General features: G+C 37.1%; 3 protein-coding genes across 6 annotated transcripts in view; 2 read left to right on the top strand and 1 right to left on the bottom strand.

The window, feature by feature from the left end:
• Positions 1 to 5,392: 5,392 nt before the first annotated feature.
• Positions 5,393 to 9,397, top strand: mmadhca (metabolism of cobalamin associated Da). 2 transcript variants are annotated; one of them, XM_008428636.2, is made up of 8 exons: positions 5,393 to 5,475; positions 5,910 to 5,948; positions 6,146 to 6,287; positions 6,365 to 6,582; positions 7,397 to 7,502; positions 7,808 to 7,929; positions 8,003 to 8,089; positions 8,842 to 9,397. In XM_008428636.2, exons 2-8 carry the CDS (start codon positions 5,937 to 5,939, stop codon positions 9,058 to 9,060), a joined length of 906 nt encoding a protein of 301 aa, XP_008426858.1. In that variant the 5' UTR covers positions 5,393 to 5,475; positions 5,910 to 5,936; the 3' UTR covers positions 9,061 to 9,397. The 2 variants fall into 2 exon arrangements, with proteins under 2 accessions (XP_008426858.1, XP_008426867.1); XM_008428645.2 differs by lacking the exon at positions 5,393 to 5,475 and adding an exon at positions 5,603 to 5,731.
• An 89-nt stretch (positions 9,398 to 9,486) lies between these two features.
• lypd6 (LY6/PLAUR domain containing 6) lies at positions 9,487 to 16,755 on the bottom strand. 2 transcript variants are annotated; one of them, XM_008428657.2, is made up of 5 exons: positions 16,635 to 16,755; positions 12,019 to 12,173; positions 11,254 to 11,376; positions 10,987 to 11,117; positions 9,487 to 10,420 (listed from the first exon to the last, which is right to left on the bottom strand). In XM_008428657.2, exons 2-5 carry the CDS (start codon positions 12,137 to 12,139, stop codon positions 10,232 to 10,234), a joined length of 564 nt encoding a protein of 187 aa, XP_008426879.1. In that variant the 5' UTR covers positions 12,140 to 12,173; positions 16,635 to 16,755; the 3' UTR covers positions 9,487 to 10,231. The 2 variants fall into 2 exon arrangements, with proteins under 2 accessions (XP_008426879.1, XP_008426888.1); XM_008428666.2 differs by having other exon boundaries at positions 11,254 to 11,352; positions 16,635 to 16,749.
• A 1,878-nt stretch (positions 16,756 to 18,633) lies between these two features.
• pspc1 (paraspeckle component 1) overlaps positions 18,634 to 26,050 on the top strand; it is an 18,452-nt gene continuing 11,035 nt past the window's right edge. Inside the window, exons 1-8 of one of the 2 annotated variants that reach the window (XM_008428701.2) lie at positions 18,640 to 19,169; positions 20,029 to 20,178; positions 20,277 to 20,428; positions 21,347 to 21,442; positions 21,526 to 21,722; positions 21,819 to 21,903; positions 22,142 to 22,262; positions 25,351 to 25,408. In XM_008428701.2, coding sequence (XP_008426923.1) covers positions 18,786 to 19,169; positions 20,029 to 20,178; positions 20,277 to 20,428; positions 21,347 to 21,442; positions 21,526 to 21,722; positions 21,819 to 21,903; positions 22,142 to 22,262; positions 25,351 to 25,408 — 1,243 coding nt within the window. In that variant the 5' untranslated portion in view covers positions 18,640 to 18,785. Of the gene's footprint in view, positions 19,170 to 20,028; positions 20,179 to 20,276; positions 20,429 to 21,346; positions 21,443 to 21,525; positions 21,723 to 21,818; positions 21,904 to 22,141; positions 22,263 to 25,350; positions 25,409 to 26,050 lie in introns of both variants that reach the window. The other variant, XM_017302418.1, reaches the window with a different exon arrangement.

Below are 26,050 nucleotides of genomic sequence, written 5' to 3'. Positions count from 1 at the left end.
GAAAACATCTCAGGTGGGATCTCCTCGTCATGCCAGTAACGTTGGAAGCCGTCAGGACCATCAAGGTAAAAAGATTTTCTCATCAGAGAAGACAACTTTCTTCCACCTTTCAATGTCCCATGTGTGGTGAACCCTTACAAAGTCCAAACGGGCAATTTTGTGGCGTTGAAGAAGACGTGGCCTTTGAAGACGTTTTTTGTTTCTGAAGCCCTTCTCTCGCAGATGCCGTCTGATGGTTATTGGGCTGCAGTCAACAGCAGTAATGGCCTTAATTTGGGTAGAGGATCGTCCCGTGTCTTGACGGACAGCCAATCGGATCCTGCTTCTCAGAGCTGGTGAAATTTTTTTGGGTCTACCACTTGACTTTTTTGTTCCATAACCCTCAGGATCATTTAAAAAATGCAAAATGACTGTCTTACTGGGTCCAACCTCAGCAGCGATGGCACGTTGTGAAAGGCCTTGCTTATGCAGCTCAACAATCCTACCACGTTCAAAGTCAGTGAGCTTTTTTTGCTTTTGCCATCAGGAGGTCTTGACAGTGTAAAGACTTGACAGAAAATGACATGGAATCTGGATTTTTTTCACATCTTTTGGCTTTTAAAGACTATGGTCTTAAACTTTTGATCAGCTGAAAAAATCATGATTGAGTGTAAATGCAGTTTTCAGAAAATTCCCCGCTCAAAATTTCTTGTCTCTTGCACTGATTTTTTCCTTTAACATTGTGAAGCTCTACTTAGAACCTTCTTAAGATCCAATAGTGCAAAATGCAAATTCTTGCAATTTTTTGACTGGTCTTAAGATTTTGATCAGGAGTGTATGAAAAAAGTTTTAAAATAGGCCATTCATTGAAGGTGCTCCTTATAGTGCGGAAAATCCGGTAATGTTGAAATTGATTGCAAATAATTTTAAAAAGTCTGCGACAGACTGGCGACCTGTCCATGGTGACCCCGCSTCTCGCCCGGAACGTTAGCTGGAGAGACACCAGCACCCCTCCCAACCCCACTGGGACAAGGGTGTAAAGAAAATGGATGGATGGATAATTAAAAAAAGTTTTAGAAGAACATTTAAGTAGTTTTAGCTGGTTTTCTTTAGTGTTTTCTCCTTATTTAATAGTAAGGATTTGTCTCAGTGGTGCTGGTTTTTTTTCTAGGCTATAAAGTTTCTTCGGATGAGCAGGCAATTAAGAGGAGAAAGCAAAGGAAAAATTGTCTCTCCCAGAAAGCATGCTGATTTTTTTTTTTATCTCTTGCTGGTATTGTGAGGAGTGGATGTGTAATTATATGTTTATTTATAGTTGCTGTTCCAGGACCAACAGCAATGAGAATAATTTCCAAAGAAGAATGCTTTTGGAGCATATTGCTCTCATGATGTGTGAAATGATGGGGACTCCACGTGTTGGAGTGTTCTCTTCTAACAATGTGGTAATTATCTGCCTCATAATTACATCTCTCCTGAATTTAAAAAAAGTTGCAGTTTTTCCAGCTCTGACGTCGGTCTGATCAAATGGAGACTAAATGTTAGACTTGGCCACCAATCGCCAGCAGAGTATCGGATGGTGCTGCGGCCCGATTCCCGGGGCGTTCTGCAGAATTTAATGCGTTCAGCGCATCAGCACGCTCCCTCTCACACACACACACACATCAACTGCTACCTCATTAGAGGCTGCAGCCCTGAGGCTGGCGGCTGGGGAAAGGCCTAATTGCACAGCTCAGCAGCACCAACAGCGCTGGGAGCGTTTTGGAAAAGACATCAACAAATGAGCATCAGGTGCAAACACCTACACTGGTTTTCTGTCATTTCTGACCCTCCCTGGGACTGCTGTTGACTCCGTGGTTAGCAGATGGTAAATTTGAGGTGTTTCTTTAAAAAGTATAGTTTATATCTCCTCACTTTGCATAAATTCTGATTAGTTGGTCCCAGAGGCTAAAGCTAACGGCTAGTCCGAGAATTGCCACAACCAAAGTGAACTCCAGTCTCAAAATTGTTATCACCTCATATGAAATGTTTTTTCTAAATTTTTAAACCATCATCACGTTGGGAAGTTATTTCGATGGAAGTCAATAATTACTTACACAAGAAAATGAAAGTAGAAGGTTGTATCGGTGTGTTCATGCAAACATTTCTGGTTATGGTGATAAACAGGTTTAGATAGCATAAAAAATCATACTGATTATCTCCTGCCATTGCTCTTGTAAATAATCTATAGGTGTGTTTCCATTGATCATGTAATTGTGTAAATTGGAACTACAGCAGTTGGTTCTCTGACTGTATAAATTTGTGTTTTTCACAAAACTGCAACAGAAACACATTTTTCGCATCACATGTGTCATGTGATCAACAACTGGTTGTTACTACTGGCAGAAATGACAAAGAAGATGACAGGAAGTATTAGAGTAAGTATTAATGACTTACTGTACAAACAAACTGATTAGCATACGTGAGGGTTCTTGCATAAACCAGCCAGAGAGACGCTGAATGGAATCCAAAAATAATTTATTTAATAAATAAATAAATTAATATTAAGGATGAACAAAACAAACAGTTACCATTCAGGCCTTGTGACAGTAGGGTCAGCTGTCACAGCATATGATACTTATTGCTAAAAGTTTGTTTATTTCAATACAGAGACAAAAAAGTAACCAACTGGATTTAGCCACGAGTAGCAAAAAGTACAACCAAGACTGAAGGTATGTTCCATTTGTACTTGCAAGTTACATTTCAGAGTACGTTTTATTTTTACCAACCTCAATGGCAAAGTAAAATACTTTTGTTTGCACTCAAAATGGCTGTAAAAAAAGTCTTTTGTTTTTGCATTGTGGCAGCCTCCAATCTTCTCCACCTGGGCTAAAAGATAAATCTCCAAAATCAACAAAAAACAAATTAAGGAAGAGTTTAGCATTGTCTTTGTTTTGTCCCAGGTTGAGAGGATGCATGGCTTTGTAAACATAAAAATCTAGTAAGAATGGTCTCTTGGATAACCCAAATGTGTGTGATGTGGTGAGGTGTGAGTAAAATCTCCACACAGTGGATGGAAAACAGACCCCTAATAGCCTTCAGATTGCCACTAGTCGGGACTGGAGAGCTGTTAACGGTGCGCTTGTGGTTAAAAATGTGTGAGATGTGAGGTTGGTTTTTCTGACAGAGGTTAAAATGGCAAAAGAAAATTGCTGATTCCCGGCCAAGAGTCTGTACGAGCTGACAGGGCAGCAATAAAAAGACCTCAACTGACTCGTGGTTTTGTCTGGAGGTCTCTCACAGTAAACCCGACTCTGCTGTCCAGGGAGCCAGGCTTCACAGACCCAATCAGCACCAGACACTGGACCATTATTTTACACCAGACTCCATATGAAAGAACAGAGAAGTTACATTTACTTGAGTAAGTTCTTTGAAAAAAATTACTTTTATAAGTGTCTTTATTACGCTGTACTTTTTACTTGAGTAATTTTATCATGAAGTATTTCTACTCTTACTTGAGTAAAATTTCTGTATTTTCTTCCCACTGAATGAAAAACAAACATGTTTAAACCTAAAATTCACCAGACACAGCTCCAGTTTTTGTTAAAGTTTCATAAGTTTTTTATAGATTTGAAAAAATTTTCTTTTGCCTGATTTTATTTTTTTGTTGCTTATATAAATTATTGTCATTTTCATCCTTAAAATACCAAAATTTCCACTTCCTTTCACTTCAAAATTACACATTTCCTTGTTTGTCGAGCTCATAAAATTCCAATAAAACACCTTTGTGATAAAGGTTTTATTCACCCACCAGAAAAGCTAGTCTGCCTCCAAACGTCTCTTCCTTAAGGCCCAGCTGGCTGACACACATTGATTGAACTACATCCTCTCTCCTCCTGATCTAGTTAGTAAAAGGTGGACCATGAACCAACACAGTTTTCACATTTGGTTCTTTGGATGACGGGACTTTTTATGGCAAAACCAACTTGACAAATCTCACCTTAAACTCTTAAGTGTCTACCTTCAAATTAGCCCACAGCCTGAGGTAAAGAGATGATTTTCCAGCTCCTTATGGCTGCTGGCACACATCTATCCCAGTGTGTGTGTGTGTGTGTGTGTGTGTGTGTGTGTGTGTGTGTGTGTGTGTGTGTGTGTGTGTGTGTGTGTGTGTGTGTGTGTGTGTGAGAGAGATGTACGTCCCACAGGGGCTCCATCCAGGGTGCATGCTTTAACAAATGATCCTGTGGGAGTCTTACTGACAGCCAAGTTCTCCACTCACACATTTTGCTACCATGTGAGTGAACCATTTTGGTTTGGGGTGAGCTCCAAATGCATATCCTGTTAGCTGAGACAAAGTGTCAATCAGCCTCTCTGGGTCAGTTAAAGGCTTCTGTCGACGCCAGCAACTAACTAGCTTTGCTTGTCCTTCAGCGGCCCTGACAGCAAACAGGAGGGATGTTTCTTTTTCTGTTTTGTTTGTCAGGATTATTTCTTCATTATTATAGTTTCCCATTATTATAGTTTCACAGTAAGTCAAATGTGGCAGTAATATACCTACACTTAAAAGTTTACTAGTGTTACAAAAAAGCATATTTAGTATGACTTTTTTTAAAATGACCTTTCTGTTTGAATATAATGGCACTTAAGTAAAAAGGGATGAAAATACTTCCTGTTTTCTGGTTAAACTATTAAGATAAGTAATTTTAAAAAGGGAAAAGCTGCAGTTCAGACGTTATCCTCATCGATATTGAATAATAATTTGCTGCCATCTTGTGGCGAGATTTGACTTTAACTTTATTTATTCATTATCACTAGCGTTTGTAATCAGATTTATGCTGAACTCCGGGATTACAGAGACAAATATAACTGCAAGATAACAGTAAATAGTAACATGTAATGTTTTTTTTATTTGCATGCAATGTGCCTATTTAATTTTATTTTTAGGATTTTGTTTTTGTATACTTTTTGGATAGTCTATAACCGAAGGATTATAAAAAGAATCGATTTACAGTTAAGAGTTGAATTGAACACAAGATATTTCAGACAAGAAAAGAAAAGAATATAGAGCTGTTTCTTAATTTGTTAAATTTGACATGCTATCTTCCCCTTTTTATTGGGGAAGACGGCATATAAATGTAGCTTACTTTTAGACTTAAACTAAAGGTACTTTTCACCTTTGTAAAGACAAAAAAAATTAGATATAATTTGCTGAAGATTTAAGTGTGTAGCTTGAAAAAAAATCTGACGTCTCTTTTTCTCCAGAAGGGGTTGATTAAATAATTTTTCGGTTAGTACATTTTGTCCAAAAGAAACATGTTTTTGAAAAGTATCTATACACTCGTCCACGTTGTGTTCATGTGCCATTCACAATATGGCGACAACGTTGACGCATGAACCCCGTCACGCGCTCTTTGACTACCACTGTTTTGGTTACACAAACGTAAGCTGGTTTTGACCCTCGGCAGCTTCCGTCGTTGTTTTGTGAAGGCAGTCGGGCAAGTTGATAGGGAAACCTAACAAGTATGTACTCCTTTAACCGCGTTTAGTTTGCATAACTAACGTTATGAAGTGTTTGTTGTATATAAAGAGTTTTTCTTTTGATGTTTCCAGCATAAAAACAGGTAACTGACAGAACAAATTAGCAACCTGTCAGCTAACCGCAGCTAACAGCTAGCCGTGTCGGTCTTAGCTACTTCTCTTGGCTGTTTTTCGAGGCTGACTGATTTTCTTTTAAAATATTAAAACAGTCTTAAATATGTTCGTGATAAAATTCAAAGTAAGTAGTGGCATTATGTTTGCTGTTGACCTGTCTTTTGGCTAACAGACTCTTATTGCATCAGACCTCGCTATGGTTGCTAGTTAGCCATGTTAGCACGTTGAAGGTGATGGCAATCTCATCCCATCTGAAGGTCTGTTTTATGTTGTTTATGTATTTTTTGTTAACTGTATAATAGGTTGAAAGGTGAAGGCGGCGAGCCAGAATGTCAAGCAATGTAAGTAACTTATTTACATCTTAATTATGTCTTAAATATCTTAACTGGATTACAGAGTTATGAGTGATATCAAGAGATCTGCAAAGAATAAAATAAAAAGATTAAATATATTTGAAATAATTCCTGGACATAGCAGCGTGTATACTTGGGAAAATATTTCAGATTATTTGCCTTTAGATGTTGTTGCTGTGTTGCAGGTGCTGTGTGGTCGAAGCAGGTTGATCCTGTCTCAGACCGCCGGCCGACATGCTTTGACTTCTCTCAGGGTTGGAAGAAGCAGGACGTTCTCAGCCGCCAGCTCTGATGAGCCGTACATCACCGTGTCACCCACACACTCAGGTGAGACATGGCGAGTCAAATAGGATGTGGGTCCGGGAGTTGGTTTCTAAGCTGAACAGTTCTGTCTGTGATTGCAGGCCCCAGGACTGTGTGGCCAGATGAGAGCATGGGACCATTTGGACCTCAGGACCAGCGATTTCAGCTGCCGGGTAACGTCGGGTTTGACTCCCACCTGGAAGGCATGGGGAACCAAAAGAAGGCTCCGGTTCACAAGACGGTGCCTGACGTTCTCACGACTCCAAACAGCACGGACAGACACCAGTTTATTCTGGCGCAGTTCGTCAACGAGTTTCATGTGAGTAGTTTAGTAATCGTTGTGCCTCTTGCACTGACAACACAGTCAGGGTGGTCTGTGACTAAAAAGGTAGTTATGCTAACCCTACAGCTTTACTCAAACCTACATTTTTGCTTCCTGGTTTGTTTAATTTGTTTGTTGTGTGCTTGCCATTTGCTCAATAAAGTTTTTTGTGCAAAAAAACGTTATTGAGAGGAAATGTAACTCCTCTCTAAACAGTTTTCACCCCTTCACAGTAAGAGCGTGAATATAAATGTCTAACTATTTGTAGAAATTTTAAGTCGATAACCACAACTTAAACTCAGATGTCGAACTTTATTCAACTGGACATTTATTTAACGGCTAAGGAAATTAACGCTTTAGAATTTATTTTCAAAATTTAAATTGGAGGAAGTTAAGTTTGCTAAATGTCTTCAAACTTAGCAAAATGCTGAAGTGCTAAGCGAAAAGTTAGCTCTGCTATTAGCAATTAGCAAAAATGTGCCAACCGCTGTTAAATATGGTGCTTCATGTAAAGAGTAAACATCAGAAATAATTAGCATAATAAGTATTATGTAAAATTATTGTAGTTCTGTTTTTCCTCCATCTACAAACTTTACTTTAGTTAAAAGTTTTCACATCTACAAAAGGAGATTTGACTGCAGTAAAAGGCGATGTTACAAAGAATTGACTCGGTAGGTCTGAATAAAGGTACAAGCCACACTTTTAATACTTTTATTTGTGAAAAAACATAAAAATCCATTAGCTGTAACTTTACAGACATGAATGTCTTTACATTCAGCTCTGATATTTTGTACAATTTGTTTGTTTTCAGGAAAAATTGGGCCCTGAAAACATAAGAGTCCACAAAGCCGAGCAGTACTTCAACCAGACAGATACTGACTGCTCTGTGAGCTCCTGCCCTGAGCTGCTAAAGAAAGGTAAGAGAACATTAAGCCTGTCACAACAAGCAATAAATCAATTCAACAAGCAATAAATCAATTAATCGCATGATAGTTTTTGGTTACAGAGACTTCATAATCCTGTTTCATCATTTATTTTGGATATTTAAAATGTTTTCCAGTTCCAGTGTTAAATATTCTTCAGAAATTAAAGTCTGAGGGGCTGTACTTGAATCAATTATTACTATATTTGTTTAAAATGGTCTCAAAATTATAATGTAATCATTTATTTTGACAGGCCTACAGCTGCCTTTGAATTTCAGTAACTAATCCGTCTGTCTCAGAACTGGAGCTGATGTTCCCCTCGGCACCAACGGCCTCCATCACGGTCGTGACGGTAACCCAGAGAAGTGGTTGTCAAGACGACGGAGCAGCAGAACCAGACAAAGACCTGCTGCTTCATAAAGTGAGTCTTTGTTTCGCTTTGTTTTGGGAAAACGAGGAAGTGACTGTGGACTGAGAATATGTTGTCACTGCAGTTTGTGAGCGGGGCGAAGGAGATGTGTTTCGCCTTGTGGACGGCGGGATACTGGGCCGACTTTATCAACCCGACAACAGGAGAAGCTGTAAGTACTGAAGCACACATATCATAAAAATGTTAGGCAAAACAAAAGCGCTGAAGCTCGGTTTTAATTGTTTCAGCAACATGAGTTCTGTTCATCCTTTCATCCATAAACTAGTTTTTCCACCATTTCAGCCACGTTTTTAAACTTGAATCTGAAGGAAGAAATAATACAAACAGAAGAAAAAGATCCAGCTGAGTTGAAAACATGGTTGGATTATAATAAATTATTAAATGAAGGAATAACTGAGTTCATGGTATTTTCTGGTAATCATATCTATAATAATGTAATGTAAATGGAGTTGAAATTGATTTAGTGTATGAGACTAAATTTGTAGGGATTGTTCTAGTCAATAAACCAAATTGGAAACTTTCTATTGAATATATTAGAAATAAAGTTGCAAAAACTATTGTAATATGGAAATCTGGAGAAATGCAAGTAAAACAACCATTGATATATTAAAGTTGCAAAAACAAAAGCTATTAGGCTTATCAATAAAGTGTGAAGTTGTGAACCGACTAACTTTTTACTCAAAGTAATACTTTAAAGATATTTTACATATAAAATGTATAAAGGATTGAACAAAAGTTTTCCTTCTGGAATTCAGAAATTATTTTAGTTAAGAGAGAATAAATCTAATTTGAGTCAGGTAAAGTCTAGATGTTTCAGTTTTTGGCATGAAACTGTTCATGTATATATGTTGATAATTTACTAAAATGAACTGACTATGATCTTCTAAATGCGTTCTCCCACAGTTCTTTGCGTCTCCATTGGCTGCGTCGGCTCTGCGGCCGGAGGAGCAGCTCAGACATTTGGGTTTTCACATCGAAGTATCGGGCTCCTGCACCGTCATTCGCCACATCCTCAGGGGAACGCCTTTGTTTGTGGGGACTGTTTTCACCGACGCACCTGCTAACAGCGATGCTGTAACGAGACTTCAAGGACTATCGAATGGATTTGAAGAAGAAGAGTAGGCTTGTTTTTAAAATTAAACACCAGGAGATTTGCACAAGAATGCCTCAAATCGTGGTGTGAGATGTTTTGATTTTGGCTCGGTTGTGTGATAAAACTCTGTAAGGACATGTCGGTGTTACGACTCCACACCCTTCACTACATCCGGGGCGAACCCGCGCTCAAAACGTCAACTTTGAACAAATGTTCAATTTGTAGAAAGTGTTGATATTTTTAGAGAATATTTGTATTTATGAAATTACCAGATGAGGAACGACGACAAGCCTCGAAACGACATGAACACGTTCGCCGGAACGACATCGGGTCGTAATGCACTGCTAATAAAATGTTTTCCTTTCAGGCTGGACTCACTTTATTTCCAGGAAGCAACTATTTAATCCACTGCTGGTTTTATAAGTTTACTCACAGAGAAATGAGTCAAAATTTTTACCAAAATGCATAAAAACATGAAATAAGCATTTAAGAGTTTCGGAATAATGCTTCCACCGCTGTTCTTTTCTTTCTGCACGGTGATTTTAGTGCATCAAAATGTCAAATATGCTCATGTTTTCAGTCACCAATATAAAATCTTATTTAGTTCTGGCTTCCTCATATCTGTTGATCAATATGATTTGTAAATTGGTAAAATGAGGCATGTGAGTGAAGATGATCTTTTCCTAAATTGTTCTGGAATTAGATTAAAGTTGAACGACTTTAATGGTTCAAGATTTTACTCAGAAGCTCCGTTTTGATTTCTGATAATACATGTTGCCTTGGAAAATAATTCAAAACCCTTTCAATCATTTTTTAATTACATTTAGTTGTTTTACAAAAACACTCTGAGTCATGTTTTAGAGATTTCATGCTATGAACAAAAGTAGAAAATCATAAAACTTTCTTGCTCCTGCCTGAAAAGTTCAGAAAGCAAATGTATTCCACACTTTACTCAAATTTAATTTATAAATAAAAAACACCAAAGTACCAATTTACCTGAAACATTTAAACAATATTTTGTGTTGATCTATCAGAAAATCCCGTAGAGCTTCTCCACTGGGTAAAACAACATCCAGATCACATTTACAGTTTATTTCATAAAAAAAAAAACCTGCATAGAAAATAAATAACGGTTAAAAAAAGCACTACATAGTCGTTTGTAAGCTTGATAAACTCCTAGTTTAAAGGAAGTTTTGTGCGTTAAACAATTTGACTCCTTAAATGTGTCCAGCAGCTGCTGGCAGTGATGATGGTGATGTAACGTAATGCAGCGGGGCGCAGGCTGCGGCCCGCGCCGACCAGAGGCCCGGCCGAGGAGAACACGGCACCGCTGTCGTTTGTCGGCACCAGCACGTTGCAGATGTTCCCGTGGCAACAAGACGTGCACACCTGCAGCAGGTGAGGATAGAGTTGGGTCATCCACAAAGCTGTAACTGGTAACCAGAGTTACATTTACTTGTATAACTTATTTTGAAAATAATGTACTTTTAGGAGTATTTTTGCTATGTTGTACTTTGAGTTATTTTATGACGTATTTCTGCTCTCTCGAGTCAAATTTCTAGATTCTCTGCTCACTTAATGAAAAACAAACATGTTTTAGCTAAAAATTCACCAGACTCAGACACACACCTGCAGTTTTTACAGTTTTTTTTATTCAAAGAAACTGATTTGAAAGAATTTCTCTTACCTGAATTTTTTTTTTTTTTTTTTTGTCATTTTCATTCTTAAAATACAAAAATTTCCACTTTACTTTATATTTCAGTCGGGCTGATGTAATTTTTTAATATTAAATGTTAATTTGATCAGCTACTCAGCAGTTTTTACCAAATATTTTTTACTCTCAAGTAATTTCTTCGACAGCTACTTTTTACTTTTACTTTAGTAAAAATATATTGAAGTAGTTTTACTTAAGTACATTTTTGGGTTCTCTGCCTGTAACTGGGTCTGTATTTCACCTGGAAGCCGTTGTGGGTGATGTTGACGCAGCCGGCGAAGCGGCAGTGCTCCCATGTTGCGCAGCGCTTCGTCACAGAAACACTGTCGCCATGGTTATCCATCATGTGAAGCGTGTAGCAATAACTCGTATCTGGAAGAAAACTCTTCTGATTATTACAAGTAATATTTAATAAATACAGCAAATAAACTATTAGTTTAGCTGGTCAGCTTCAGGTTAACTTCCTGTTGGTTTATTTTACGAATATTAAAAGAAGAAGCTGATTTACCTTTTGGACAGTAAACATCTGGAGCCCAGCGGTTGCAGTCGTAGTTATCTGCAGCGTCCTGACATGTGAAACATTTGAAACCACCTGGATGTGGTGTGGCTGCAGAGGACAGGCAGACAAAATCTATTTATCAGGAAGAAAAAAATACTGCATTTTATACTTGCATTCATATTGAAAAAAACTATTTTAGTACTATAATAGAAATATTTAAAGCCCTGAATGACTGAAGATGGTTGGTAAGGTGGATTTTATTTAGGGGTATCGTGGTAAAATTAGCTGAAAAGAAATAAAAGCAACACTTAAACTGTTGTAGTTTTGAAAAAGGAATTTAAGTACTTTAAGAAGTTGCATTTCAGCTCTTCTGCGGTTTCTGCAACACTCCTGGTGCTAATTTAAACTTGATTATGCAGACTGTACACAACCATTTTTATACTGAAAAATGAGCTAAAATCAGTCATGAACTTGGTCATAATGTGGGATTTGAAACGTGTAACTTTAAAAAAAAAAATTAAACTTAAAACAATTTATTTCTTGCAATTAACAGATTTTTAGTTCCAAAAGATGTTAGCAAGTTAAAAAAAATGTTTTCAAGATAAGTAACATCACAATGCTGCACAAACTGAACTGTAAGATTTACCACATGAGCTAAAAAAAACCACCTAAGCAAAATAAAGTTATAATTGTTAAGAGTCTCTTAGTAAATAGGAAGCTTGGATAAGTGATGCAACTGCAGCCAATCAGCAGGATTCAACGCCGCGGTCGTACTGGAAGGATGCAGTTGAATTATGTCCTTCATGGTGAAATCCCGTGACTCTGCGGTTTCTGTCCACTCAGAAACTGATACCAGCATCAGGATCCAGGCCACAGCTGGCCAGGCGTCCATCATGGGTCTGCATCAACGCTGCACGTCGTGTCAAACGCTAAAACAGAGAAACGTGTCACTAAGCAGCAGCCACACGAGTTCAATGCCTTGATTATATTAGCCTTGGTTGCTAAATGATGGATTTCCATCCATATTGTGACAAAACCTTTAAATATTTGTTTTAGATTTTCATAAAATGCTACATTTAGTAAGATCTGATCCAAAACGAGGCTTTGTGAGGATAATAAAGGGAATTTAGAGATGTATTGCAAAACATTTACTGAAAAATGATTATCATAATTAATATGCCTGATTAAAACACCATATTAATTAATTTACCTCTGGGATCAGTGAAATATTTTTTAATTTGAATAATTCAACCTCTTGTGTTAGCAGTATGTATTTACAATTCAGTGGTATGTTTTAAAAAGTAAATTCACAAATGTACAACATGAAATAAATGCATTAATTAAAATTTTAAAACAGTTATCCCTTCTGGTGCTATAATAAAATAACAGCTTATGACACACAGCTGTAAGCAAAAGAATATAGAAAAAAACAGTAAATTTAGTTCCAGAGTGTATTCTCATTTCAAACAACTGCTGAGATTTAAATTAGGTACAACTTTATCTAATTTAAAAACTCTTCTCCACGCAGAAAAAAGGATAGAGTAATACGATTCAGATATTTTTACTGCAATAGACCCTCTACTGGTTTCCACCATGAACTGACTGGTTGAAAACATTTTTAAAAATATACCTGAAAAATATTGGGGGGAAAACTACCAGATAAATATGTTCATTTTTATTTTTTTTTCACATTAACATTTAAAACTACTAAATACAGTAAATATGTTCATTTTTAGTTTTTTTCCACAGTGACATTTAAAAGAATTACAGTTTTCTTTCAGCTTTAGCCAAAGCGGCTCTCCAAGGATCCTCTGAGATGTCAGTCACTGAATTAAACACCAGCTGACCTGGTTTTACCCCCTTTTACTCAGATTAGCAGATTTGTGTAAGATCAGCTCTGAGCTCAGATGCCTCTAACTCCACTTTGTTCTTTATCCCCAGGCTCTATGCCAGGCTGGGTGGTTATAAATGCTTGTTTTCTTTGCATTAAACATGCTCCAGTAAGACTGATCCATGCTTTAGCTGAACTCTGTTCTATCCTGCACACGTTTATTCATATCTGATCCACTTTAACCACCGATGTGCTCATTTTAAAGCCAAATAAACAAATTATGCAACAAGGATAATATTTCTTGCATAATAATTACATCCTAAAACATAAACGGCAGCACAACTGGATCTGAAAATCTGTAATTCTGTCACCAACGACATTAAACGGTAGTTTTTTGGTTTTTTTAAACTTCCTTGACATCTGCTAAAGGATGTTTACACAAACTTTTCACAATAAAATATAAATATTCAACAAACAAAATTCTACTTTTTAATACAAAAATATGCAAAGAAAATGTACAGAAGAGGAGAAAAGTAAAGATTAAACTAAATGCCAAGTGTATTGGCACTTCATGTCAACATACAAGCTAATATTAGCATGCTAGCTAGCTCCATTTCAGAAATAATTTTTTTTTTTTTATTCTTGTTCTTTGATTTTTGTAGAATATTGTAGAAAATAAGTTTCTTAGTTTAGTTCAGCATTGTTTTTTTTAATAAGCTAATGCTAACATAATGGTAATGCTAACCCAATAAAGCAACCAGACCCATTATGTTGTTTGCTGCCAGGACCGGACACACAGCCTACAATTAAACTGCTTTATTTTAGTAATATTTTATTAGGCTCTAGCTGCTCTCTTATCATCACATCCTCCTGTAATCACTCCTGCTTTTCCACATGTACCAAACCAAAAGCATGCTTGGCTGCAGAGTAGCTTCACCTCTGTCCTTTTAAAGTTGAACCCTAGAAACTGGGATTAATTAAATGATTATTTGAAAGTTTTATTTGAGGTCTCCTGCTCTAAGTGCTTCCATTCATTCATCACGCTCTTCAGGCCACAGTGTTACAGTACAGCTCATAATGAGATGCTTTACTGCTGAAGATTAGGTCTCCAGCTTTGAGCGCCGTGGAAATCTGGTTTAAGTTGAAGCGAACAGAGCAGAAGATAAATAATATCGACCAAGAATCAACCGCTGAATGAAGTGATGAATCTTTACATCAGAGAATAAAGATGTGTGTAAATGCAGAGTTAGTAAAGCCAAGCTGTCGCCTTTAAGTCAAATTATAATGTGATTTGCTGCATTTATCTTCAAACATGAATGTTGCAATGTTTCTTTATAAGGAGTTAACAGCTTTTGTACTAAAATATAATTATTAAAATTCCACCGATTCACACTTAGCGGACAATCTGTGTCTTACAAAAGTATCCATCCAGACTGTTTTCGCGCTTTCTTACGTCAATAACCACAAAGTTCTGCTTCACAGGGATTTTAGACAAATCCTGTTTGACACTACAAGATTTGAGATGTTAGAATGGTCTAGTCAAAGTCCAGACTTAAATCCAATAAGGAATTTATGACAAGATGAAAAGTGTTGATCTGAGGTGTCCTCCATCTGGTCTAATTTAAGTTTGGAGAAACAGGTAAGTCTCTAAATGTGCAAAAAGCCGTAAGCATTGACACTGGGAAAAAAATGTTGGAAAACGTGTATCTGTTCTCCAATTTTTGGTTAAAATGTTACAAAATCTGGAGGAATTTTAGGGGTTTAAAGTGGAAGTTGGACTCTGAAATTTGTGTATTAATTTGTAATATAATCAAATGTTTAAGCTTGTAGAGGAATGTGTTGAAAATGAGATTAATATGTGGAGCAGGAGATGTTTAATAAAAAAGGACTGACTAAATACCCAGAGGATATGATGTCCCTGAATGTTTTAGGACAAATGTTAATGAATTTTCTTTCTACTGAAAGTTTTGTGATCTTTACACAACAAAATAGAATAGATACTAGATACAATTTTACATTTATTTTAGTGATTTTGTTTTACAAAAATGTACAATTTATTTCTCCATTTGAACCTTTCATTTTGTTTGTAAAATCATTTAAATAATCTAGAAGTAGATGCAAAAAAGATTCCTAGATCAAATGTTGGTTAAAAATAATTGTAACTCCTTAATTTTACATGGTATTTAAAACTGTAACCTCCATCAAGAAACACATTTTTGTCCTTTTGTGGTTTTTATTTGCAACATTTAACTACTCCTGAGGAAGAATCGGTGCAGATTTCCATTCTTCCTTTGGCTTTTTAACAATAAATAATAATTTTGCGTGTATTTAGTTAAAGGATTGAGACGCAAATGCCCGTCTTCCTGCTTCACTGACCCAGTACAGCCAGTCAACACGGTCCATCGCTGAAGCTGACACCGACCCGCGTGTCAAGTGTGAATGAACAAATTCGTTAGATGAAGGCTCGGTGATTTGTGTCAGGAGTAAACTCCATCAAAACCTCGACCACCGGGTCTGGCTTTGAAGCGAGGCGGCTTTGCTCTGCAGACCAGACACACATGGCACGAGCTTAACACTCCACCCATACTGCTGCTTTTGTTTGCTGTTTGATCTCAGCTCAGCATCCAGAAGAAAAAAGTTTAGCGCATCGAGCTAATTCTTGTGCAAAAAAAAAAAACACACAGAAGTGAGAGTTGTTGCCTCGGCTGCTTTATGTGGGCATTGCTGACTCATTTCTCGACTGCAACACTTTTTATGGGATCCTCAGGAGGCTCTGTGCCTCATAAAATGTTCCACATCTTAATGAAATAGTAACAGCAAACCAGTGGGTGAATCATATCCTGTTGGAAACTGGATCAGTAAACGGTAAGGTAGCCTCAGCTGAAGGGTTATGAGAACGGGAACAAAAGCTCCTGGAAGAGCCTGGCTCGAACGCATGCTGGGAATGTCTGGGTCACAATGTTTCTAACTGGTTTCCATTTCAAGAAAGAAAAGCATCCCCACACCATGATGCTGCTACCACCATGCATCACTGTGGGAATGGAGAGTTTATGACGGAAAGGCTTTGTTTACGTGTATAAGAGTAATTATTTGTAATCACTTTTATCAAGTTTTATCACCTAAAATCTCAGAAAAATACTCTGCAACACCAAAGAGGATGTGAACAATCCTCTTAAACCACATCCTTACATCCTTTACACATTTGTGTAAAGTCGTCTTGACTTTACACAAACCCGCTGTTACTAATTTGCGGGGAAAAGTTGAAAATTGGCCGTTTTTTTTCCTGTTTTCTTACGTTTTTTAACTAACTTCACGATTGAACGTAACTTACCTCCACTAGTCTATTTAAACAACATCAAAAAAATGAATGCGGATTGTGAATATCTAAAATAAACGCACTCCATTCAATGTTGACAATAGCAGCAGCGCTCGTTTCAAATCACTCTGCGTCCTAACCCATCGCAGATCGGATTTACGCGAAGTTTATCGTAAAAGCACGACTTTTACAGTGCCTGATGGTTTAGAACAGGGACAAACTAGATTTGGAGATGAAACTTACCAGCTTCAGTTCCTCTGAACCTACAGCAGATTCAACGGGACGGAGATGGGGGATAGAAACTGCCGCTCCGTGTGGATGTTGGAGCTCTTTGGGTTGGGAGGGCTGCGGCGTCACGGAAACGTAGAAGATGTTAACTCCCCCCTGTCAAGGGGAGCTAATGCTGCTGCTTTGTCTGTTTTTTCGCTGCGTTTTTAGCGAAATGAGGCGAAAAGCGCCTCTTTATGTCCTTAGTGCAGCAGTATTATATTTGTATAGACGGAAACTGATAACTGCGGCCACGGGCGAATGTTAATAGGGGCCCATAATGAAAAATGAATGGATGCTGTTTTTAAAGAGAAAAAGGTATATTTACAAAAAAGAAAAAAAGTCTTTCATGCAGCCGTACAATATAAAAACAATTACAAAAAAAATACAAATGTGTAAACACTAAGTATTTAGAAATATTTTACTTTTTAAAGTAAATTTCTGCATCTTTTCTATTGTTTATACATACAATTAGACACATGCAACAAATACATCACCATTATAACCTAATACAATAATTTATAATATGAAAAAAGTTTAATTTTGGTTAAATATCAAAACAGTATTTTTATTGTATTTTGTTAAAAGTATAATTTTCAATTACATAATGGGACAGGATTTGAAGGAAGGTGAATTGTATATTTTTTACAGCGTCTTTGTTGTCTGTTCCCCCAAAATAAAATTACTTTTCAAGAAATAACAAAAGTTCATGATGTGGAAACATATCTAAGATATGGATATCTTAAACAAGAGTTTCTCTGTTTCAAAATAAAGCTTCACATCATCTGTTAAAGCAAATAGAAGAAGACACACCCTGTGTTGCTCGCTTATTCACATTCCTTGGCTGAAAGACACGAAGTCATGTTCAGCTCCCATCAGATAAATGTGAAGGAGTGCATGTCTGAAAGGGGCCATACAAGAAGTCATCAGTGACAGGCTGCAGCCCTCTGACCCCACTGGATATGTGATCCTTCGCAGGAAAGACAAGGAAGAAGACTGCAAGGTCCTCCAAGTCAAGTCAGACAGAGGAATGTCAGTGGGGTGACCACACAGATGTGCATTAATATACAGACATATGGTCTGACCTGGGCGGAAACACTTTAACTATGCTGCAAACATGATACACAAACAAAAACCTACTGAGAAGATTTCAGCTATGAAATTTAAAAATCTAACTGCAACCGCTGCAGAATATTTGAGCTAAAAGGGCTTGTTAAACCTGATTTAAGGAGAAAAATGTTTGTTTTTTGTGGTTTACATGACTTTGCTTAAAGTTTGTCCACTTTTTTCACATTCTAATCCCAAACTTCAATGTATTTTGTCAGGATTTTATGTGACAGACCAACACAAAATGATTCAGAACTTTTAAGTGGAAGGATAAATGTTTTTTTTGTTTTGTTTTGTTAACAGTTTTCTGTAAGATGTGGCATACTTTTGTATTCAAGTCAATGGAACCAGTTCTTTTGAAATTACAGAAACTGTAGAAGAAAAGAATCTCCACAGTATAAAGCTGTTGATCAAATGATTTTAACACAAAAATGCTTTTTATTTTAACTCAGGTTGTGTGTTTGGGTTTGTCTTATCTCTGGCTTGTACAATGATTGATTTTGTGATGTTGCTTCTCATTAAGTTTCTTGAATGCAATTGATTTGAGGGAATTAATTAGGCTGACAAATCTACAAACATACGTCACAATTAGTTCAGGTTCTTAAAAATAAAAATTTTAACTTTGAAGTCTTATTGTTATGTTTGTGTCTTTATATCTCATAATTCCAATTTTAAAAATCAAAGCTACTGGTTTCACTGTCAGGATTATGACTGACATAAAAAAATTATGTTTATAATTATATTTTGAAGGTTAAGACTTTCCGTGCAGCGTCATAAAAGTCGCCTGAAAGTGTTTATGTATTTTTTTTATGTTCAAAATCGTCTAATCGTAATTTTCTGTTGAATTCAACACATGGCCTGTAGAGGGAAGCAGCTCCCGTTCCCTGCCCAACATCGACCGCAAATCTCCCAAGAACAAAGCAGAAGAAGGTCGCCATCTTTGAAATTCGCAGCAGGTTTGTTGCAGCGCAATATTTGAATTAAGTCTGGCTTAATTTACATAACAGTGAAATAAGCTGCATGGAAAACCGAAATATGCACCAAGCGAGGATGCTTGGTGCTAACTCTCCTCAGCCGGGGAGGCGAGGGACGGACTCCCCGGCCTCGTCGGAGCCGACGCCGGCGAACAAAGGCAGCCCGGCCCCGCCGCAGCAACAGTCTCCCGCGGCCGAGCAGAGCGAAGGAGCCGCGGAGGAAACGGGGGAAGGCCCGTCGAAAATGACTCTGGATATAGCAAGTTTTCGGAAGCCCGGAGAGAAGACGTTCACCCAGCGCTCCCGCCTCTTTGTCGGCAGCCTACCGCTGGATATCACGGAGGAGGAGTTCAGAAACCTGTTCGCTAAATATGGGAACATTAACGAGGTGTTCGTTAACAGGGAGCGGGGATTTGGATTTGTTTGCTTGGTATGTTCATAGCTGCACCTAGGTGTTTCAGTTTGCCTTTGTTTTTAATAAGTATTTTTGTTTAAGTTAATGTGTATGTGTTTTTCAGCCTTTTATTGGTTATTGGGATTAGTAGCGTTTGATATCAAAATACCATGAGAATATTATCTAGTATGAATTTACTTCCCACAAGTTTGACCCGGAAGTAATCCGCACCATCTTAGTAGGCAAGCGCATGCGCCATACATAGCAGACACATAAGTTTCCACGAACAAAAGATGTCAAAATAATGTTTTGATGGGAACCAGGCCAGAGCTAGCTCTAAGCTTGTGGCTTGTTTGTTGCTGTCATAGCAACTCCATCGCAACTGCCTGCCAAAATGGCTGCCAGTTACGAAGTTCACAGAAGAGTGACGTCACATGGGAACTGTGTATTTTAGATATTATTAAACATTCGTTTTTTGGTTAACGCATATTATTTAGTTAAGTTGTTGTTAAATGTGTAACTCTTAAAATGATAACATTTATTATATGTATTATTTTTACAAAATATTTTGGAGTTTTAATCAAGATTTTTAAATGTTGAAACCATATATAATTTTAATTTAATAATTTATTTGTGTTGGTCTTCCACAATAATTTGAAAATAAATTATGTATTATGTATAAGTAGCAGGCATTTATTAAAGTGAAGTTACTCGTAAAAACAAACTTTTCTTGTTTTAAAAATATTCTAAAACTGTTAGACATTATTTTTGGTTTTAGTTAAAAAAAAAGTCTGTTATAAATAGTTGATTGCAGCTTTAAAAAGTTAAGTTGGAGGTTCAGTTTGAGGGGCTTGTTATCGGTTACCCTGATTGATAATCCACCTTTGTTTTGCAGGAAACCCGAACTCTAGCGGAGATCGCTAAAGTCGAGCTGGACGGGTCGGTTCTGAACAACAGAGCACTAAAGGTCCGCTTTGCGACGCACGGAGCTGCACTCAAAGTCCGCAATCTGTTGCCAGTAGTGACAAATGAACTCCTTGAAGATGTAGGTTAGAGGTGAAACTGAACACTAAATAAGAGCGGACCTCTATGCCACCATAGTTGATTAAACAAGAAACGCCAAAAACCTGTGTGTATCCTCAGGCGTTTTCTCAGTTTGGACCTGTGGAGCGGGCCGTCGTTGTGACGGACGACCGCGGCCGTTCCACTGGGAGAGGCATCGTTGAGTTTGCAAGCAAAGTCGCCGCCCGTAAAGCCCTGGAGCGCTGCAACGAGGGAGCGATGCTGCTGACGACGTAAGCGTCAACAGACTGAAAACTCTTTATATCTCTATCAGTTTCAGATTCTCACAGCGTATAAATGGACGAACTTTAGAGAAATAAAACGCAGGATTCGTACGGGTGCTTGAATATCGATTAGGTGTTTTAAAGGTTTGGAAACAGCTCAGTTTTGAAATAAAAGTACAAGCTAATGTTTGATTAAAAGCTTAAATCTGGAAAACTCTGTTTGCAGTTGAAACCAGATATTTTCCTGCCTCTAAAACGGCATGAAAGTGCCGTTTTTAGCACTTTAGAAGTTAAATTGAATCCGATTTAACTTCTGTTAAATCGGATTTAACAGAAGTTAAATCCGATTTAACTTCTGTCTGAAGTTAAATTGGATTCAACTTTTCTTGCTTTAGGTCAGTTAGAATCACCAAAATTATTTATTTTTGCAAAATGTGAAGAAACTTGGCAAGAACATTTTTTAGAACCTTATTTTGTGCCTTTCTTTCCTCTTGTGTGTTTGTGTTTAATTTGAGCAGGAAGGTAATGTCCCTTCACACGATTTGTTTGGGTTGTTCAAATGTAATAATTATCTATTATTTAATTATTGAATTTGGGGCATTTTTTTTGTTTGACTGTTCTTGGATCAGTCAGGTGTACAAGGTGTGGTGAGAGAAACATTTCAAAACATAAAAATGTAGTTGTATTTCAGTTTACTTTGCCCCTACTTTATAATGTAGAATACTGTCACAAGACTATTAATAACAGTAATAAATTATATATAATGGTGAATTGAAATAGTCTTTTTTTAGTTCTTTTGTGGTGTTTTTATCTCTAAAGTGTGGTGCTGGAAAAGTTTGAAAACTAATCTTGAAAAGTGCTTGAATTTTACTGTGGGAAAAGTGAAAATGGAGGCTAAAACATGTCATGTCAACGATCTTATCTCAGTACTCCATGTCCCACCATCGTGGAGCCAATGGAGCATCTGGACGATGAAGATGGTCTCCCTGAAAAGATTCTGCCAAAAACTCCAAAGTATTACAAGTAAGCATTATTTATTTACCTATTTATTGATTTCTTTTGGTTTATGTTGGGTCTGCGATTACACCACTTTCTTATTCCACCAGAGAGCGAGAGCAGCCGCCCCGATTCGCCCAGCCCGGCACGTTCGAGTTTGAATACGCTTCTCGCTGGAAAGCTCTGGACGAGATAGAGAAGCAGCAGCGAGAGCAGGTCGACCGAAACATCAAGGAGGCCAGAGAGAAACTGGAGGCGGAGCTGGAGGCCGCCAAGAACGAACATCAGCTAATGTTGATGAGACAAGGTGAGAAGCGATGGCTGGTCGTCTGTTTCTCTGTAGGGTGTAACGTTTTTAAAACGTCCCCCCTTTTCTTCTTCTTCTTCTTTTTCTTCTCATTAGATCTAATGAGACGTCAGGAGGAACTGCGGCGGCTGGAGGAGCTGCGCAACCAGGAGCTGCAAAGACGAAAGCAGATAGAAATGAGGTGAAGAAGAATCTCGAGGAAGAAATTGGCATCTATTCCTACTGGATAATCCTATTTAATTGAATATAAATTTAGTTAAAGCTAATGCTGCAGAAAAGTCTTTCTATTAGCGATGTTTTAGATCAGCTGGTGATAGAAAGCTATATTAGGAAAACAAACCCGGTGAGGGGATTCTCATGCTGCTGCATTGTTTTTATTGGATTAGTTTGGTTTCTGTCTGAATGCTGTGTGTCGTTAGGCATGAGGAGGAGCGACGGAGGAGAGAGGAGGAGATGATGAGGCACAGGGAGCAGGACGAGCTGAGACGCCAGCCTGATGGCAGTGGCGGCAGCGGCTTCGTTCCAAACTACCATGAAAACGTGAGTGCAAACGTTTGGTCCTCACCAACTCATTTAGAGAAAACAAAACAGACAGAAAGTCAGCGTCGTACTTTTAACGTCAAAATACACAAACTTTACTATCGTTTTATTATGACCTGAATTGGTCATACTGCACAGCAAAAACACTTTTTATTTGGTTTGTTTATTTTTGTTGAGTCAGTTATTGATAAGTAATAAAAATCAGACCGAATATGATCAGAATTTTATTTATTTTTTACTATTTTCTCCACTTATTGTTCCTTCAGAGCATAAATAAGTATGAATAAATTCAAAAATATAACTAAATGCAGATACTGTGTGCAGTTTAGTGATATAAGTCACTTTTTTAAAGTGAATTCTTATGATTGTGACCCTCATAATCGGCGAGCCGTTTTCTTGCATGAGACGTCACGTAGCAAAGCGTCTATAGTGGAAATTTTTGTAGTCAATATTTCAAACTACAGTGAACCAAAGGAAATGCGTACAATTGGAGCATCCAATGAACCACTGAAACAAGCAGCTACAGTAGGAAAGTTTGAATGCTCTGCCATGCAGTCACTGTCCTGCAAAACTATTTATTACCTAAAATAATTAATAATGTTCATTTATCTTCATCGTTATCACAACAGTGCTGCAAAATTTAGTGATAAAATTCCAAGTTCATATCTCCCACCTCTGATTTATGCAAAATTTGGAAGTAAAAATGTTCAACATGACCAAATGTTTTGAATAAAATACAATTTATTAATGTTATATGATCTATAATGTTGTTTATTTGTAAACTTTTCATTTGATAATGAAACACATTCTTAGAACAAAGATTATCAGATTTATTTTCTCTATTGCCTTTGATGAAAGAGCGTGAAAGTTTCTGACCCAGCTTCTGTCAGATCAGTTGTGTGGCAGTGCACAGCTTTCCCACACATATTCAGAGTATTTATCTATTTTTCATAAAATGTAGAAAAGATATCAAGAGGAGTTTGTTTCCTACTTTGTTTATCTTTAATTTAAACAAAAATGAGTCTGGTATCGTTTGCTGAAATGCAGATCTTGAAGAACAAAATGTTCTAGTTGGACAAATAAAAACACCTAAATGAGCACTTATTACTCCAGTGGAGATGCTGACCGCTTCCTGTGTGTGTTTGTGTTCTGTGGTTACTTTTTGTCTCAATATGTCTATGAGGAAATGAATTCACAACTCTTGAACATCTCTGGAAAGTGTAAAAACTCTGATAATTTTTGCAGTTCTTTTTTTGTCTTTGTAGCACTTTTCTGACACTTTTGTTTGTTGCACATCACATTTTCTCCCTAAGAGAGCAAAGCAACAAGTCCATTTAATTCAGTGTGTAAATATCTGTTGTAATTAGTGGTAATGTCTAGAACAACCACTAGAGGGTGTAAGTGGCGACCAGAAACTTTCCATTCTTTGCTTGTCCTTTGACTCTTTTACAAGGTAAACATGCTTAAGCATTGAAGTTATGTAAAATAAATAATCTGCTCATATTTCCTACTTCTTAACATTAGATTTTGTTGCTTTGGGTTTCTAATTCTTGATTTGTACTTTGTGTATTTATCCTTATGTAACTTTTCATCAGGGTTTAATTTGATTTTCCACTAGATTTTTTTTTTGTTTTGGTATTAAAGTTTTTCTTCTGACTCAGATATTATTTATGTGATTTTTGTACATTAGTTATTCTGTGCATTTCATTCACACGAGTGATAAAATTTATTTTATACATTTAACTCTAGCTTTTTTAGTTCATTTTAAAACACGTTTAACTAACTATACTGATACTTTACACTTGAATGTGTAAAATACAAGTTATGTAGTTAAATCATTGTAATTACTGGGTGTTGTTTTTCATCATTTTTACGATTTGAACTGGAGAATACTTAGTTTTGTTAAGAATTTTCTTATAGCTTCCTAACTTTCTGATACTAATACTTTGATATTGCTATCAGAACGTGTTGCTTATAGCAACACGTTCATTTTTGCTTCACTGTTAGCTGCATTATTTAATGTAGGAATTAAAGATATTCTCAAGTTGTTGTAAGAGGTTAATTACCAAGTTATTTTCAGTTATAAAACCTTATTTTTGCATTTAGAAGCTTCCTTTAAAATCAGGCATTATTGACAATTCTGCGTTCCAGGTGGGAAAAAATATTGAATCTCCTGCTGATTGGATAAGTCTTCTAACCTGTAGATATGTAAACACTCCTTAGTTTTTATATTTCTGATACATTAGTGTAAAGAGACAGAATATAGCATGACATAACATAAATACATGACATCAGGTAAAAAACAGATTTTAGATTATTTACTCAAAGAAACAGCTGGTATTGTGGCTCCCAGATATTTCTGACTTTACAATCTGCACATCCTGGATTGGCTGCAAAACCATCAGTAAAAAGTTTGATGAGAAGCTGAAAACTGCTGCATTTAGAAATGGAAGAACTATGAATATAAGATGTCCTCTATCTGGAACTACATGCAAGACCTGGACCCCAGCATGTCTGCTTTTGGTGGGTGACAGCTTCAAATCATCGTATTGGGCGTTCGTCAATCAGCCAGATGAGCAGATCAGACCTGCTGAGTCTTAAAGAAAATTAGCAGCTGAGGATTTGAGCTACGAAGGAACAAAACAAAATCCCTCCTTTGATGTTTCCAAACCTGCTGAGCAGCTGAACATTTTGTCACCAACAAAAGTCGCCCAACACTTTTTCTGCTATTTGTTTTTCTCACCATCCTCTAGTTGGTTATTTTTTGCATCAGAACAGAATATGGCTACTGTTTTCCTAATTATTTAATTATCTGCCTAATTAGTTCGAACATGAAAATTTTAAGTTTTGACTTCACTTTTGTTTTGTTTTTTATATTTCCTCTAGAAGAGAAAGAAGTTTTAACTGCACAGTGACTGAATTTCTTTAATAAAGTTTCTACATTTATTTGACCAGTTTGGTTTTTCAAAAACTTCATGTTTGTTGCCAGTTATGCATTGAAAGAAATACTACATCCAAGATTAATTTGCAGGAGTCTGTTCAATAATGCTTCAGTTTTATTCTGAAGACTTTTTTTCACTTCTTTCAGAGGGAACAGGAAATGAGAGTGGGTGAGCTGGGCCCTCGTGGAGCCGGTAATATGGGAGGTACGGGCATGACTGTGCAGAGAAAATATCTTTGTGTTTCAATTTTTCTTTGTAGAGTTACAGTAGAAACATGAATGTGCAGTATTTTATGTACTTTTTAAATGAGGGAGCAAAAGATTAGAAGGCAAAGTTATTAGCAAAGAGGTGGACAGTCATAATTCCAGTGAAGTAAAAGCTTTAGACATCTTTCCATTTAATTTGTTTTGGATTAATTAGATGCACAACATCTTGCTAAGTGGAGAATGAAGGACAGACCAAATGTAATTTAAAAAAAAAAATTAATTGGTCAGAAGATGACATAAAAACGCAGGATTGCACATCACCTTTATAAAACATCTATCATATATATATATATATATATATATATATTAAAGTCTTCGGGCGGGTCAAGTTTTATTGTTTGAAATGTGTTTCGTCATTTTCTTGTCATTCTGTGCTTCACATTTTTATGCTTTTATTGTTCGACATCAAAGGGGTCGGGTGCATTGTGCTATGGGCGGCAGCCAAGGGAGGGGACCCTGGCGGTCTGATTCTCGGCTGCAGAAGCTGGCTCTTGGGACGTGGAACGTCACCTCTCTGGTGGGGAAGGAGCCGGAGCTAGTGTGCGAGGCTGAGAGGTTCCGGCTAGAAATAGTCGGCCTC

This window comes from Poecilia reticulata, linkage group LG2 (genome assembly GCF_000633615.1).
Source record: "Poecilia reticulata strain Guanapo linkage group LG2, Guppy_female_1.0+MT, whole genome shotgun sequence".
Lineage (NCBI taxonomy): Eukaryota > Metazoa > Chordata > Actinopteri > Cyprinodontiformes > Poeciliidae > Poecilia > Poecilia reticulata.
The sequence above is the reverse complement of the archived record's forward strand: the minus strand, read 5'-3'. Positions and strand labels throughout refer to the sequence as shown.